The following is a 17,606-nucleotide window of genomic DNA, read 5'->3' on the forward strand; positions in this document are numbered from 1 at the left end:
TCACTGCACAACTGCTATTTAAGGTCAACAAAAACATAGTGCCAGAAAATATCCATAAAGGATTCATTTGGCAAGAGGGAAATTCCTAATCCCAAAGGTGAGAACCACCAGGAAAAGTATGTGTGTGTGTGTGTGCGGAGTCAAACTTTGGAACAATTTACAAGACCAGATCAAACGGCGTCCAACTATTCACTTGTTCAAATTTAAATACAAAAAAACATTCGTGGCGGAATACAAAGATGAAGAAAATGGAGTATGAGGGATACGAGAGATTTGTAATAAAGTGTCTACAACTATGGTTAACTTTGTGTTATTGTTTTATCATAACTGTTATTAATATTACTACTATTGTTGTTATATCATTGATGTATTTCATAGGGAAGATGAAGGAGTAAGAAATATAAGCATTTGCTTCTACAACCCCTTTTCGAACATATGTAACATTATTTTGTTGTTGACTTATTTTGTTTTTTTTCATGTTCGAATAAAGTTTTCATTCATTCATTCAATAGGGCGGGAGTCTTGATGAGCTTCAAGTGTGCATGCCACACCCATCAACTCCTCCAAGGTCTTAAAGGGGCAGTGAATGTAAAGGCGTCCACTCGGTGCTCTTGATAAGTCAGTAAATTCCTTTTTTCGAGCAGGTCCACCGTCCTCGGTCTTCGCTTTCATCTCGGTTCCTCCATTTGCGCCGTCTCGTGCGGATCTTCTTCTTACTTCCCGCTTTGGTGGCCCGAGCGAGCGCTACCAAAATCATCCGAGCGCGCTTTTTAGCCTCACTTTCGTCATAAAACGTAAAAGCACTTCCACATTTTCAGAAAATGGGTGTGCGAGTGGCCTGTGTGTTGTCCCGACCTACAATGGACTGGTCCTCGTCCATCGATCTGTCCCATGTTTGTTGAAGACGTCCTGCAACTCTTCATCTCTGGATGTTTTGTAGCAGGGACTTGTGGACGGGCATGAAGGGAAAGTGTCCTTGTCGGCATGGAAACCTGCGTCCTCGTGTATGTCTGTGCGCGTCATGCAAATGAAGCCGTCACCACCGCAAAACAGGTCTGGTGCCGACGCAAGAGGAAGTGGCCACCATTCAGCCGAAAAAGCTGCAGGTAAGTAGGTCAACTTCAGCCCAGTTTCATCTGCTTTTTTATGTTCTTCTGACCTGTTTTTCTCAGTTGCTATTGTTCAAAGTCCTGCTGGAAATATTACATTGTTTGAATCTCTCAAAGCTCACAAGAGCAACCAGGAACTGCAGTGAATTTGGACCGAAACTGGAGAGATTTAGACATGAGTTGACAGCAAAAACCAAGAAAGTTCTCCATTGGACTAAGTCAGAAACCAGAAGATTTTATACTAAACTATGGCACAGAAAGTGAAAATTCTCTGTTAAACAATGGCACAAAAATAGACTTCTTGTTTGGACTTTGCCAAAAAACACTCAACGTGTCCATTAAACTTTGTCAGATAGTAGAGGACTTCTCTATCAAAATATACAAACAATTGAGACTTCTCAAATGATCTTTGCCAGAAACCTGAAGATTTTCCATGGAAATATGCTAGAACCCAGGAGACCTTTCCATTGAAATAGAGCAAAAAGACGGGTGACTTACCAATAGGACCATGCCAGGAACAGAAGATTTTTCCATTGAACTTTGCTCCCCCCAAAAAAATTGAGACCTCTCAATTGGACTATTTCAGGAACCAGGAGACTTCTTGACTAAACCAATCCAGAAACCACAAAACTTTTCAATTGAATTATGGCAAAATATCTGGGAGCCTCTCAAACAGACAATGTCGAAAACCAGAAGAATCTATTAACCTTCCCAGAAACCAGGACATTCTCAATTGAACAATGGAACAAAAAACGGACACCTCTTTATTAGACTATGTCAGGAGCCTAGGTACTTTTTGAGTGGACCAATCCAGGAACCAGATAACTTTTCAATTGATTTATGGCAAAAAATCTGGGAGCCTCTCTGTCATGGAACAGAACAAGGACTCGGATCCAATAGCGTCAGTTAAAGGATTTATTGTGACAAGATTCGGTGGAGCAGGCTTGGGACGTCGAGCCTTGGCAGTGGAAAGCCTCTTGGGACGATATGGCAACTCCGTGGTGAAAACGCGTGGCGAAACGTAGCAGGTAAGTCGGTGGCCGGGACGGAAGAGTAGATCGAAAACTTTTAACAGACAAGGGTCAGGCAACGAGAATCAGACTTGGAATATACATGGGCTTGTGGTACCTTGAATGTTGGAGGTTCACTCAGGAAATGAGGAAGACACTCGAACGTCCATCTCTGGACGCTGACAGCTTATGTAGTAGACTTCCACCAATCAAGAGATCGCGTTCCAGCACACCAGCTGATTACCTCAGGTGACTCCGGTTAGGTAATCACGACAGAACCCCCCCCTCAAGGGACGGCTCCAGAAGTCCCCCAGGGAAAAATAAAAATAAATCCAAACACGTCACATGGCAACACCGGTAATCCAAGGGAAAAAAAATCACAGGCCAGTTACAAATAATTCCCCAAAACCCAAAATACATCACCAATAATCCAAAAATCGAGGGCCCAGAGGTCGTCCGATGAACCCTCAGAATTCTTCCGAGTGGATAGAGGCCCCTTCGTCCGCATCTGAAGGGGTGGTAGCGGGTGGGTCTGCCGGTGGAAGAGCAGCAGCGTCGGACCTCCGACGACGACCACGGCGTGGTGCTGGTTGGTCAGGATGCAGTTGATGGAATTCTGCCACAAGAGATCGGTCCAGGATCTGCCTGCTGGGAATCCATGATCTCTCCTCCGGACCATATCCCTCCCAATCGACCAAGTACTGGAAGCCCCGACCCCTGCGTCGGGAGCGGAGCAGGCGGCGCACTGTATAGATAGGCTCCCCGTCCAAGGAGCGTGGAGCTGGGGGAGGAGGTGGAATGGGTGCCAACGGACTCTGGCTGACGGGCTTGATTCGGGAAACATGAAACGTGGGGTGCACTCTCATAGATCTTGGTAGACGGAGACGGACTGCTGAGGAGTTGATAATTTTTACTATAGGAAATGGGCCAAGATACCGAGGAGCCAGTTTCCTCGACTCAACCTTCAGTGGAAGATCAGCTGATGCTAGCCACACCTTCTGGCCCACCTGGTACTTCGGAGCAGGACTCCTCCGTCGATTAGCTCCAACGGCATGAGTCTTGCTAGCCCGAAGGAGTGTGGCCCGAGCACGAGCCCAAGTTCGCCGACAGCGACGTGCATTCGCCGTAGCTGACGGGCAGTTTACTTCCTCTTCTTGACTAGGGAACATAGGGGGTTGGTACCCATACACACACTGGAAGGGGGACATTCCAGTGGATGAGCTAACCAAGGAATTGTGAGCATATTCCACCCATGCCAATTGCCGAGCCCAGGACAACGGTTCGCTAGAGACCATGCAGCGAAGTGCCGTTTCCAAATCTTGGTTCACTCGTTCAGACTGCCCATTGGATTGAGGGTGGAACCCTGATGAGAGGCTGACAGAGGCACCCAACAGACGACAAAACTCCTTCCAAAACGCGGATGAGAACTGGGGACCACGGTCAGAAACAATGTCCAGAGGGATGCCATGGAGGCGGAACACATGCTGCTGGACTATCATTGCAGTTTCCTTGGCGGAGGGGAGCTTCGGTAGTGCCACGAAATGGACCATCTTACTGAATCGGTCCACGATAGTTAGTACAGTCGTCATCCCCTCGGATACTGGCAACCCCGTCACAAAGTCCAAGGAGATGTGGGACCATGGGCGGCGGGGAACCGGAAGTGGATGTAACAGACCGGCCGGACGTTGGTGGGATGTTTTGTTCTGGGCGCACACTTGACAGGCGGAGACATATTCCCTAACGTCCTTGGCCATGGTAGGCCACCAGAAGCGTCGGGACAAGAAACTGTGAGTCCGAGCCGACCCCGGATGGCAAGAAAAGTGAGAATTGTGCCCCCATTGGAGGACCTCGGACCGTAAGGGTTCGGAGACGAATAGTCGACCCTCGGGACAGGAGCTGGGGCCCGCCTGATCGGGTATCGCCTCTCTGACTCGGGACTCGATATCCCAGGAGACTGCTGCCACCATACAGGAAGCTGGAAGGACCGTTGCGGGACCCTGAGGTGTGTCATTGGAATTCTGGAATTGTCGGGAGAGCGCGTCGGGTTTCACATTTCGAGATCCGGGTCTGTAGGACAGAGTGAAGTTAAAGCGGGTGAAAAACAGGGCCCAACGTGACTGGCGAGGCTTGAGCCGCTTGGCCGATCTAATATATTCTAAGTTCTTGTGGTCAGTCCAAACTATGAACGGCACCGTTACCCCCTCCAACCAATGCCGCCATTCCTCCAGGGCTAGCTTGACGGCCAACAACTCACGATCCCCCACGTCGTAGTTGCGTTCGGCCGGGGACAACCGCCGGGAAAAGAAGGCGCACGGGTGCATCTTCTGGTCCTTGTCCGACCGCTGGGACAGGACAGCACCCACTCCCACATCTGAGGCGTCCACCTCCACTACCAGTTGGCGTGCAGGGTCCGGTACCTGGAGTATGGGGGCCGTAGAGAAATGGGTTTTTAGACGGTTGAAAGCTGCATTAGCCTCGGAAGACCACCGAAATGGCTCTCTAGGACTGGTAAGAAGCGTGAGGGGAGCTGCCACCGAACTGTAGTTCCTGATGAACCTCCGGTAGAAATTGGCAAAACCAAGGAATTGTTGGAGCTTCTTCCGAGACTCAGGGACAGGCCAAGAGGTGACTGCTGATACCTTGGCAGGATCCATCTGAAGGGTCCCCTCCGCCACGATGTAGCCCAGGAACGAGACTGTCTTGGCGTGAAACTCGCACTTCTCTGCCTTAACAAATAAAGAGTTCTCTAGGAGACGACGGAGAACCAGCTGGACATGTTTTCGGTGTTCATCGAGGGACTTTGAGAAAATCAAGATATCGTCCAGATACACAAAAACAAAACGATTAAGCACATCTCGTAAAATGTCATTTACCAAAGATTGGAAAACAGCTGGAGCATTGGTTAATCCGAACGGCATTACCAGATACTCGTAGTGACCGTTGGGTGTGTTGAATGCCGTCTTCCACTCATCACCCTCCCGGATTCGGACTAAGTGGTAGGCGTTGCGCAGATCAAGTTTAGTGAAGACCGTGGCCCCCTGTAGAAGCTCAAAAGCAGAGGCAAGCAGCGGCAAGGGATAGCGATTTTTAACCGTGATTTCATTAAGGCCCCGATAATCTATACAGGGCCGGAGTGACCCGTCCTTTTTTCCCACAAAAAAGAACCCCGCCCCAGCAGGAGAAGAGGAGGGTCGAATGATACCAGCCGCCAAGGCATCGGAAATGTATTCCTCCATGGCCTTCCTCTCGGGAACGGACAAGGAGTAGAGGCGGCCCCGAGGAGGAGCAGACCCCGGCAGGAGATCAATTGCGCAGTCATAAGGCCTATGAGGGGGCAAGGAAGAGGCCTTAGCTTTACTGAAGACCTCCTGTAGGTGGTGGTAACAGGCTGGGACCTTGGACAGATTGGGTGGAGCCCTCGTGGAAACAGGATGATTTGGGTAAGGAGCGGCTTGCAGACAGGTTTGGTGACAGTCCATGCCCCATTCAAGTATCGACCCAGTGCGCCAGTCGAAATGGGGGTTGTGTTGCACCAACCAAGGATGACCCAGGACAAGGGGTTGGTTAGGGGAGTGGAGTAAGTGAAATCGGATCTTCTCTCTGTGATTTCCAGACAACTGTAGTTCAATGGGTTCCGTTATTTGAGATACGGTGCCTAATAGGCGGCCATCCAAAGCCCGAGCTGATACCGGGTTAGGAAGGGTTTCAACAGGTATCCCCATCTTGTGTGCGAGTGACAAATCCAGGATATTTGTTTCAGCACCAGAATCGATGAGGGCATGGAAGGGTTGAGATGTACCGGAAATAATGAGATTTGCCCGGAGAACAGGTCTATCAGTCTTGGGGGACGATACTAAAGCTGAGCTCAATCGGATGTCCCCTATATCCGACGAGCGTTGGCTTTTAACGGGCAATTGACCACCCTATGTCCCTGGCCGCCGCAGTAATAACATAGCCGTTCAGTACGCCTTCGCTGGCGTTCTTCGACGGAGAGAAAGGTGCGGTCCACCTCCATCATCTCATGAGGTGCGGTAGAATTGGTTGGGGGGTTCGGTATCTTACTAATGTCTTGACTTAGCCGGGTGATGGGTTGGCTGGGATCTTCTCTCTCTCTGCGTCTTGCCTGAACCCTACGGTCGATCCGGGCGGTCAGTTCGATAGCATTGTCAAGAGTTACCGGAGGAGCGTGGGAAACCAATTCGTCTTTGATATAACCGGACAAGCTATGGAGGTAGGCGTCGACCAGCGCCTCTTCGTTCCAGTGACTCTGGGCTGCTAGTGTGCGAAAGTCAATGGCATAGTCGGCAATGGAGCGTCTCCCCTGGCGAATGTTCAAGATTGAACGAGCAGCATCGACTGATGAGGCTCCAGAATCAAAAACTTTAATCATCTCCTGGCTTAGCAAATTAAAAGAAGTGCATGCTGTCGCCCCCCGTTCGTATTCTGCCGTTCCCCAAAGGCGGGCTCTGCCAGTCAGATGATTTATCACAAAAGCCACCTTCGCCTTTTCGTTCACAAAGGCTCGCGGTTGTAGATCAAAAATTAGTCGGCAATTTATAAGAAAGGGGCGGACCTGGGCGGGCTCTCCACTGAATCTCTCTGGCGAACCTACTCGTGGTTCAACACTGCCGACCTGATCAGAAAGGGGCGGAACTGGATCTTGTGCTCGTGTTGCCGGGGGAGCTTCGCACTGTTCAAAAAATTCTTGGTGACGTCGTACTTGCCGGACTAGTGTGGATACGTCGTGGACGATCTGTTGTATTGCGCCTTCGGTGTGTTGTAGGCGCTGTAGCGCGGATTCCTGTTCGGCATTTCCGCATCTCTCAGAGGTGGGACGAACTGTCGCTGGATCCATGCTTTGGTTCGAGTGTTCTGTCATGGAACAGAACAAGGACTCGGATCCAATAGCGTCAGTTAAAGGATTTATTGTGACAAGATTCGGTGGAGCAGGCTTGGGACGTCGAGCCTTGGCAGTGGAAAGCCTCTTGGGACGATATGGCAACTCCGTGGTGAAAACGCGTGGCGAAACGTAGCAGGTAAGTCGGTGGCCGGGACGGAAGAGTAGATCGAAAACTTTTAACAGACAAGGGTCAGGCAACGAGAATCAGACTTGGAATATACATGGGCTTGTGGTACCTTGAATGTTGGAGGTTCACTCAGGAAATGAGGAAGACACTCGAACGTCCATCTCTGGACGCTGACAGCTTATGTAGTAGACTTCCACCAATCAAGAGATCGCGTTCCAGCACACCAGCTGATTACCTCAGGTGACTCCGGTTAGGTAATCACGACACTCTCAAACAGACAATGTCGAAAACCAGAAGAATCTCTATTAACCTTCCCAGAAACCAGGACATTCTCAATTGAATAATGGACCAAAAAAACAGACTTCTTGATTGGACTTTGCAAAAAACTAGGATACTCCATTGAACCATTCCAGAAATCGGAAGACGTCTCAATTTAACTATGGCAAAAATACCGGTCACCTCTTGATTGGAGTGAATCAGGAGAACTTCCTGACTCTACTATTCTAAAAAACAGATGACATCTCAATTGAACTATGGCAGAAATCTGGAGACTCTGGAGCCAGAAACGAGAAATCTTTCCATTTATATAAGCACCAAACCAGAAGATTTTCAATTGAGCTCTGGCAAATAAAAAACTGGACACCTCTTTATTAGACGATGTCAGGAGTCTAGGTACTTCTTGAGTGGACCAACTCAGAAACGAGAGATTTTTTCCATTGGAGTATGCTAAAAACCAGGAGATTTCCTGAGGAAACGATGCCAGAAACCACAAGAGTTTCCATTGAACTGTCCCAGAATACTGCAGACATTGAACCTGGCAGCTCATTTTTATTGAAGATACAGTGACATATGAAAAGGTACAGCTCAATTCTCCCAAATGTGGTTTTCATCATATGTGTCGTTTTTATGAAGAACCTTCGTTTCTCTCTTCCCGTTCCGTTCCGGTCACCTCTGAGTTCTCTCAGTCCACTTGTGTCTGATCCATCAGTTCCTGTTCCGTCCTTTGACCTCTAGTCAGTCCTTGCCTTGTTTTCCTGACAGTTACTCATCTGAAGGTTGTTCCTCCTTTGCCAGGGAACCCGAACCCCACCATGAGCACCACCCCGGCGACAACCGGCGGGCCCTTCAACCGGTCCTTCAACGAGAGCGGGTCCACGTGGCCGTGCGCCGTTCCCCCTGCCGACTGGACCCGCTACGTTTTCACCGCAGTCTACAGCCTGCTCTTCCTGGTCAGAATCTTTCCATCCGCCGTCAAACGGACCTTTTCTGCGATCCAAAAACCGAAGCGCTTTGGGGTTGTCCCAGACGGGCCTGGTGCTGAACGGCCTGACATTGAAGCTGCTGGCGGCGGGGAGCGGACCGTCACGTTGCGTGGACGTGTACCTGAAGAACCTGGCGGCTGCCGACTTCCTGTTGAGTCTCAGCCTTCCCTTCCGGATCGCCAGGCACGCCGGATCTTCGCCGGCGCTACTTCGGGTCTACTGCGCCGCCGGGGCGCCCGCCTTCTACCTCAACATGTATGCTAGCATCCTCTTTATGGGCTACGTCGCCGCCAACAGGTACGACAAACACGATTCTTCTGCGGGGAAGGTCACGGATCAGAGGAACGAAATCTATTCTAACCTTCATAGGTACCTGAAAATCGTGCATCCTCTGGGAAATCACGTACTTCTGTCGGCGGGGGCGTCCTGCGCCGTTTCGGCCGTCACGTGGTCGTTCCTGCTCGCCGTCGCCGCCGCTTACGTGGTCCTCTCGTTGGTGGCGCCGGAGGCCCCGCCCCCTTCTGGCTGGGCCGGATGCGACGACCTCCAAGACCCAAGCCTTAAGCTATTCTACAAGGTGGGCGGGGTTTCTACTTTCTTTCCACTTTCGTTTTAACAATCCGTCCAATCGGAAAGTTCCGCTACGCTACAATTGAACTCGTTGATGGATCCAAGTAGCGAGGGCCTTTACTCTACAATTTGATTGGTCGGTTGATAGGTCCAAGTAGAGAGAACCACTATTCTACATTTGAATTATGTCCAAGTAGCGAGGGCCACTATTGTATTTTCGTGACCGTGTTAAAAGTCTTCGTAGCTTGTTCTACTTCTGTATTTCACGCTACACTGGGCGCACCGCACGATAGGGCGTGCTGCATTTCAAGTCAAGTCATGTTTATTTGTTTGACCCTTAATTGCAAAGAGTCTCAAAAGGCTGCACAGACCACAGACTATTGCAAACCACAGACAATTATGACACCATCCCCTGATCTAAAACTGACATGAGGGCAAATAATACACATATTATCAACATAAAATATAGATTATTCATATGCTATAGAATAGAAGTGTGTTTTAAGCTTAGAATTCAACATTTCCACTGAGGTTGCAGATCCAATCTCAGGGGGAAGAGCATTCCACAGCACTGGGGCCCGAATAGAGAACGCTCCCGAACCTGGGGATTTCTTCTTGGCTCTTGGGATTAAGAGTAGACCAACGTTTTCCAAGCGAAGGATTCGTCCTATGCTGTCTCAGTCCGATGCAGAGATTACAATTCACGCATTTGTTACTTCCCGTCTCGATGACCGTAATGCACTACTCTCCGGTCCCCCGAAGTCAAAAATCAAGAGCCTTCAGCTGGTACAAAATGCTGCAGCCAGGCTTTTAACGAAGACAAAGTTTTTGGCTAACCTGCATTGGCTCCCTGTTAGCCTAAGATGTGATTTGAAGGTTCTGTTGGTAGTATACAAAATCATGCATGGACTTGCTCCCTCATATCTTTCAGATTGAAATCCTTCTATGTTCCGGACCGGAGCCTTCGCTCTGAAAACGCCGGTCTACTAGTGATCCCAAGAGCCACAATTTAGAAAAAACGGAGACTTTATTGTGTTCCTTACGGTGTTGCAAATACGGTACTCACAACTAGTCATCGATATAATTCCAAGCTAAGCCATCAAAGAAGGACTGTGACAACAAGGGACGTCATCTCATCTCATCTCATTAGCTGCACCGGTTATCCTCAGTAGGGTCGCGGGGGTGCTGGAGCCCATCCCAGCAATCATCGGGCAGTGGGCAGGGGACACCCTGAACTGGTTGCCAGCCAGTCGTAGGGCACACAGAGACACATTCACACTTAGGGAGAATTTGGACCGGCCAATCCACCTGAAATGCATGTCTTTGGAATGTGGGAGGAAACCGGAGTGCCCGGAGGAACCCACGCAAGCGCGGGGAGAACATACAAACTCCGCACAGTAAGCCCGGTATCTGGATTTGAACCCACACAGGAGGTTCCCGAGACCTTAGAACTGTAAGGGACGTCGCATTGAAGTTTAATTTCTATCTTAGACAGATAATAATAATAATAATAATAATAATAATTTCCTTTGCATTGTCATTCTTTGTAAGAACGAAATGTCGATACACCTGACCCGTTGTAGCGAGCCGATGCAGCCGCAGCCAACAGAGGGCGCCGTCATTTTACCAATGTTATAAGTCTTAGGTATGACTCGGCCGAGGCGCGAACCAGCGACTTCCCAGTCTCAAAGCGGGCGCCCTACCATCTAGGCTACTGAGCTGGTACTTTATTCATCCCCGTAGGGAAAGTCACACTTCCAGCAGTATCCTTTGTTGTTTAATAACAGATGAACAGGATGGCCTCGGGGTGCTGTGTTGTAGTTTAGCAACAGCGGAGTGGATGACGTCACACGCTAGGCCAAAAGTTGGACGTCCCTGCAGCAGATGGAAATCTTTGCGCCCAGGGTTACACCGCCTCGTCTTCACGTAGATAGCGAGTCCGCCTCCTCTCCGCTTCCCGCAGGCTTTTGTGTCTCTGTCTAACAGTGCTGAAGCCGGGTAGCTCCACGTTAGCGCCCGGGATGGTGAAAACTGCAACAGTATGATTCAAGTAGCGAGGGTTACTACTTTATAAATGACATGAATTAGTCGTTTGAGTGCTTGTCCATTCGTCGTGCGTTGTCTTGTCGTAGGTAGTCAATAAGTCATAGCTGCTTTAAAGTGATGTCCCTTCCCCTGTTTTTCCGGCTCGTCGAGGCGGTCCACGCCTTCTCGGCAGCGGTTTTCCTGCTGGTGCTGGCGGCGCTGCTCTTCTTCTACGGCAGCACGTCGCGCAAGCTAGCGGCAAGGTTGCGTCGGCGCCGGACGTCCTCGTCGGGCGCCCGCCAGCTAGCCGAATCGCGGCGCAACATCCTGGCGCTGGTGAGCGTCTTCTGCCTGTGCTTCGTGCCCTACCACCTGGTACGGCTGCCGTACGTCGTGCTGGCGCCCTCCGGCTGCCGCGCCAGGGTGGCGCTACTGCGACTGAAGGACGCCAGCGTGGCCCTGTCGGCCCTCAATGTTTGCCTGGACCCGGTGATCTACTTCCTGTTTTGCCACAGCTTCCGACAGCGGTCGAGGCGGACCCGACTGCCCGGCCTCGCCGCCGTCGACGAGCACCTGACCGGCGCCGGACGGACGCTCGACAGCAGCGAAGCGATTTGAGTATTCTATCTCGACGTCAAAAGTCAATGATCATTTTATTGCCGATTTCCCCGGATGTACTCGGTACACGAGGAATTGCCATTTTTCCCGTCTGCAGACATTGTCGCCAATAAAGTGCAGAAGCACAGAACGGTCCTACAGTAAACCTTACATAATACTAAATAAAAGCGTGAGTGAGCATTTGGCAGTTACGGAAGTCATCATTTCTCCTAGTTTGGGAGCAGCCCGTGAAATATGCCCCAGAAATATGCACAAAGAGCAGAGAAGTTGACGGAGAGGGAGAAGTTGTTTATTGATATTCGTCAGCGTTCGAAACAACGTTCTCATTCGTCTAAGAGACAATCAGCTTTCTTATACCCTCCGGAGCAAAATCATCGCGTCAGAATTATCACATGTTGCTTAGTGCGTCCTCTCCCGATGAGGCGCTTGTTTTTCTCAAAGTGCATGCTTCCAAGAACTGACAATGTTTTTCTCTGAATGTTTTCGTCCTCTTTCGATTCTCCAAAATTATGCCAATTGCTAAGAAAATCGTTGGAGTCGGCCTGACCAGGCCAAATTCCGGTCGGCTTGCAAGCTGTTCCAGACCAAGGCGAGTGCTGTTATTAATAATTAAACTCGGGAAAAACAAGCCTGGAATTTCCTGTCTAAACAAATGTGTCCTCATTATGTCGATTAGCTCCGATTTTATTAATCCACAACAATAGCAGGTGTTTAGAGTGTTCAGTAGTCTCACTGCCAGGTGGATGAAGCTGTTAGTGAACCTAGTAGTGCAGGAGCAAAAGCATCTGTATCTCCTTCCAGAGGGCTGGAGTCTGAATAGACACTGCGCAGGGTGCGTTTCATCCTTGGCGATAGAGACGGTTTTGAGGGTGAAGCGGATGGCGTAAATGTCTTGTAGGGAGGGATGTGATACCCCAATTATCCTCTCTGCTGTCCTCGCAATGTGTCGTAGAGCTTTCCGGTTGTAGCGGGTGCAGCTACCACCTACACAGCAATGCAGCCGGAGAGGATGTTTTGGACGGTTCCTTGGTAGGATGGGGTCAGGAGCATTCGCGTTGCTGTGCTTTCTCGGTGATGTCGTGTCGGTTGTCAAGGTAAGGTCTTCGGAATTCGGGGCCGCCCGCTCTCTCTCTAGGAGCGCCCTAGTGGGTGAGAGGGGGGGTGGCGGGTTCGGCCTCTCTTGAAGTTGCCGACCACTTCCTCGGTTTTGCTGACATTTGATTTTTACCGAGAAGGAACTCAAAGTTCGGATGCACGTTACCCGTGAGGTTTTGTTAAGACACCTTTGGTTACCGGCAGTTCACCGGATTTTCATGGTGATTTGTGTTCTGGATTCTGATTGGCCAAACGAAGGAAAATGCTTGCTATCGCCACAAAGACGGACCTCTCCACCCGCTTGACCTGCTCGGGAGCCACATGCGAGTCTCCCTAGTGGCATCCTTGGCGCTTTTTAGAAAAATGTTTGATAAGGGAAAATTAGAAGCTTACTGAAGGTCAGAACCATAAGGGAGATGCAGGTTACGATAACGGCCATGTGATGGCGGCAAAATATCGTGTAAAGTGAAGTTGATTCATTTTCTCTTTCTTTTTTACTTTTTTCCTCCTCTTTCTATATATATATTTTTTTAATGATTTTTTGCTTTCTTTTCCCCTTTTTTTGTATTTCTTGTTTCCCTTTTATTTTTCCTCCTTTCCTTCTATTTATTTTTTCTTATTTTCCTTGTATTAGGTTTTGTTTTTCCTTTTTAGTTTTATCTTTTCATCTTTTTTCTCTCTTCTCCTCCCTTTTTCTTCATCTGTTTTTCCTTTTCTTTTTTCTTCTTACATTTTTTTCTTTTCCTTTCGTGTCTTCTTTTATGTCTTCTTTTTTTTTTTGTCTTTCTTATCCAAACTGGAGTTTGCAGTTTAAAGTAAAAATGTTTTAATTGTTCATTTATTTCATCCGTTAGATATGAAATGTGAATTGTTTTCAAAGTGTTTGAATAGACCCAAAAGTACATGTTTAACTTAGTCCCCTTGATTGGAAACTTAAAGAGACACCGTGTCATATTGAGTGTCTTCTAGCTGTACAAAAAAATTTGAATTGTTGGTTGGATCCCTTAGGCGCACGGGTCGAAGGGGCACCACTTCCTGTGGTGTCTCTTGGGCGAGTACAGCCCGGTGTCAGCCATCTCTCTCCAGGCCAACGTGTGTGTCCACCCGGTCTCAAACCAGGGACCTTTCGTGTGTGAGGCGAACGGGCCAACCACCTAAACCATCAGACTGATCTTCATTTTTTTATAAAAGGTGGAACAATTTGAATTTCTATTACATAGTGGAATCCCGACCTGAGGTGGCTGCCATGTTAGTCGCCATCTTGTGGCTTGCTGCGGCACTGGTTTTTGTCCGAGTGAGACAACACTGCCATCTAGTGGTCAAATATGACTCACTGGGGCTTTCAAATATTTCAAATGTAACTTTTGTGTCTGAAATAGATAACTGATGATATATTTTTTTTGTGGTGCTGGAAAAAAGCAAGAGAAAGAAAACGTCGTCTCCGTGTTGTCACTTTCCGGGTCGTCCGGGTCGCCCCGCGACTCGGCCCGGGCGCCGCGGCGTCTCATTTCTCCTCCGGAAATCACGGTTCCCAGAAACATTCGGCGTGCGTTTGACCTTTTATTTTGAAAGGCATTGTTTGGCGGGCCCTGAACTTTGACCTCCGCCGAGGAGGCCATTGTCTTTGGGGAGATTTTGCCATGGAAAAGGTGCCGACTCCGCACTTCCCGTCCCCGTTTTCTGGATGGTTCGCGTCTCTGTCTGAGTTTTGGTATCAGTTAGCGGCTGCGTTAGCATCACGGTTGAGTCAGATTGAAGGCGCCGTTGACCGCAAACGTGTCAGCGAATCTTTAAACATCAGAAACATTCTGGATCGTATTTCTTTCTTTTTTTCTCCTGACTTTCTTTTCTTGAGAGCAGCTGTTGCCACCCCCCTCCCCTCTCTCTCATTTGCTCTCTCTCTCTCTTTCTTCCTCTTTCTCTCAATTTTACACACTCTTTTACTTTCCTTGTTCCACAGACAGACTGAGGAGATCATTTCTTCCTCATGCCATGAGGCTCTTGAACTCCACCCGGGGGAGTGGAAGCCCACATGAAACCCCATCCCCTACATTTGCATATTACCCTATTTTTATTACAGTATCGCACTATTGAAATACTCTATATCAACACGATATATTGGGTATTTTTGTATTCTATATCTTTATCTATCTATCTATCTATCTATCTATCTATCTTCTCTTTTTCAAGTCAAGTCCTGTTTATTTGTGAAATTCTTAAAGGGCTGTTAAGACAACACACAGAGATCATCAACACCAAATAAAGAAAATAAGAAAATGTCCGCTCGACAGCTCCCCGAAGTCCTCGTCATTCGTCGGCTATGGGATAGAAATGCGTTTTAAGCCTAGATTCCGACACATCAGCAGAGCATTCCACAGTATGAATGGAGGACGCTCGCCGATTTCTTCTTGGCTCTTGGGATCACTTGTAGACCAGCGTTTTCTCTCTCTCACTCTCTTTCTTTCTTTTACTGTTTTACACACTCTCACTTTCTCTTTTGCTCTCTCTATCACTCACTTTCTCTCTCAGTTTTGTTTTCTATATGCCTGTCCTCCCGCTCTATTTTACTCTTTTTCAATCTCTGTTTCTGTCTCTTTCTGCCTCTCGCTTTCTCTAATTCCATCTTTTGATCCTTCTCTTCCTTTTCCCCCTTTTTTTCCTCTCAGTCCTATGTAACTTTTTACCCTTTATCTCTGTGTTTCTCGCTTTCCCTTTCTTTCTCTCTCAGTTCAACCCCAGCTCTCATTCTCTGTCTTGCTTTCTCTTAGTCTCTCTTTTTTCTTTCTATCTTGCACTCCTTTCTGTTGCTCTCTTACTTTCCTTTTCCTTCTTTCTTCTCTGTAAATATTTACTCCCTTCTCTCTTAAAACTCTCTAACTCTGTTGTTCCTTCCCCTTTTCTCATTCTTTTGCTTTCTCTCTCACTCGCTTTCTTTAACTCTCTTTCTCTCTTCTCTGTTACTCTTTACTCCCTCTCTGTCTCTCGTGCTTCTTCTCTCGCTTTAACCTTCTGATGCACTCTCTTCTTTCCTCCCGTGTTTCTCTCTCTAGCTCTGCCCCCTTTTTTTCTTTTACAACCCCCCTCCCCTCTATCGCTATCTCTCTCTCTCTCTCTCTCTCTCACTTCTCCTTTGCGTCTTTCCCATGGTTACCCCCTCCCCTCTCTTCTTCTGCCCCCCCTCTTCGTCCATCCCTCCCTCGGTCGTTCCTCCGCTCATTCCTCCCTTCTTTCCTCCGCTCGCTCGGAGCCAGAGTGGACCGGAGGCTCCTCCGCCGCCATAACGCAAACCGAGTTCTCCTTTTCCCTTGGACTTGCACTTTTTTGGGAGGGAGCGTCACGATGACGTCATCCACGCCATCGAACCTGGACGCGCTGGACGCGCTCTTTTGACTTTTGGCGTGCGAGGGGAGAAAACGCGACAGAGTGACACGTTTGCACACTCCACTAAAGGGAAGAGCAACAGGTAAGCTCATAAAAGGATGCACTTATAAAACTCTGAAATCTTGAAATCGTTTAGGAGGACGGGAGAGGTTTTTTTTCTGACGTTTTCGGAGAACCAGAAAACTTGGTCCGAGTGCAGTTCGCCTGGCAGCCTGCAGGGTGCAGCATGAGTGACTGCTTTTCGGTCCCATACGAATGTCTCCCTAGATAGGTTTTTATATGTCATCATGTCACAAAATTTCTCGACAACTCAATCGTTATATAATTTCATTAAAAAATACGACTAAAAAGGCACGAGAGGAACTTTATATTGTGAATGTTTTTTTTTTCCAAATCAGGCCATGTTGCTCGTCGGTGGGACGTCCAGGTGTGATGACGTCACGTTTGATGGTCAATTCCGGAAGTTATTTGTTTAATGATCAGAATCGAGAAACGACGCAAAAACTTCCATTTTTAATCATTATTTGCGATTGGGACGACACTTGGATGATTGAGGTACTTTATAAATGTGTTTTATTACGGCACAGATAAAGTGGTTTTCGTTGGACTTAGTTTTACAGTTCTCAGAAACTGTTGAAACTAGCAAACGTTTATTTAAAGTTTAAACCTCTTAAACATATAGACCAGGTAACACATTGATTTAATATAAGGATAAGCCAGAGAGTGAGATAATTTGTGGCACAACTTTCGATAATATGTTTGTTAACGGACCCGTCAACAGCGCTATGACGTCATCACTTCGTCGCCATTCAAGATTTTTGCATACTCGGCAATTTAGGCGTTGGACGACCGCTTTTCTCCCTTAAAACTCCTTCCAATTATTTAAAAATATATATATATAACAATTCAAACTCGAGACTAGTGCTTTAGTCTACTCTTGCTTTATTTTGAAGCGTGACGAAGTCTTTGTGCGTGAATAAAGCGCTCCGACAATCTCATTCAATTTCCGGTTTGGTTAAAGTTTGCCACTTCCGGTTTCAAACAAGCACGTATGTGTATTTTTTAAGATTTTGGAGACGAATTGTTTATAATAAGAGCCTACGATCAAATATACCACTTTTTTAATGTCAAATGTGTGTTTTTGACAAGTGTACTTTTCCGTGCGAATGGGGGGTTTAAATGAACACAAAAAAAACCCAACATAAAATTAAAAACGAAATCCAGACGAGGATTTTGGTCTAAGCTACTTTAAAGATTGCCGCGAATGGACCACTGCTCAAGAATGGTGAGTCTTCTCTAAATGGTAAATGGTCTGCATTTATATAGCGCTTTCCAAGTCAATGAAGAGCTCCCAAAGTGCTTTACAATGTGCTTCACACTTACCCATTCACACACACACTCACACACCAAAAATCCATTTAACCTGACCAATCTATTAAAAAGAATATACCTGATCAGACAAACGTCTTACAAAAAAAAATCCACATGAAAAGTAACAGAAAATATAGC

The 17,606-nt window shown here is 47.8% G+C and overlaps 2 protein-coding genes across 2 annotated transcripts in view; both read left to right on the forward strand.

The window, feature by feature from the left end:
- The first annotated feature begins 471 nt into the window (after positions 1-471).
- Positions 472-11,808, forward strand: LOC148358998 (P2Y purinoceptor 14-like). Its single transcript, XM_088345938.1, has 5 exons — positions 472-1,106; positions 8,221-8,375; positions 8,452-8,705; positions 8,778-8,985; positions 11,175-11,808. The coding sequence occupies exons 1-5, from the start codon at positions 1,007-1,009 to the stop codon at positions 11,619-11,621; spliced, it is 1,164 nt and encodes a 387-aa protein (XP_088202064.1). The 5' UTR covers positions 472-1,006; the 3' UTR covers positions 11,622-11,808.
- Positions 11,809-16,546: 4,738 nt separating this feature from the next.
- plekhg2 (pleckstrin homology domain containing, family G (with RhoGef domain) member 2) overlaps positions 16,547-17,606 on the forward strand; it is a 63,921-nt gene continuing 62,861 nt past the window's right edge. The window contains exon 1 of the mRNA XM_088344940.1: positions 16,547-16,652. The gene's annotated coding sequence lies outside the window, so the exon portion shown is untranslated. The remainder of the gene's footprint in view (positions 16,653-17,606) is intronic.

The sequence above is a fragment of the Urocampus carinirostris genome, chromosome 10, assembly GCF_059441175.1.
Source record: "Urocampus carinirostris isolate Australia breed hairy pipefish chromosome 10, RoL_Ucar_1.0, whole genome shotgun sequence".
NCBI classification, from domain to species: domain Eukaryota; kingdom Metazoa; phylum Chordata; class Actinopteri; order Syngnathiformes; family Syngnathidae; genus Urocampus; species Urocampus carinirostris.

Bases quoted from the DNA above. Each gene is read 5' to 3' on its own strand.
- LOC148358998 (XM_088345938.1), top strand. From the start codon at position 1,007: ATGTCTGTGCGCGTCATGCAAATGAAGCCGTCACCACCGCAAAACAGG. The intron at 8,376-8,451 runs GTCAGAATCTTT...GGGTTGTCCCAG, and splicing joins TCTACAGCCTGCTCTTCCTG to ACGGGCCTGGTGCTGAACGG. The intron at 8,706-8,777 runs GTACGACAAACA...TAACCTTCATAG, and splicing joins GGCTACGTCGCCGCCAACAG to GTACCTGAAAATCGTGCATC.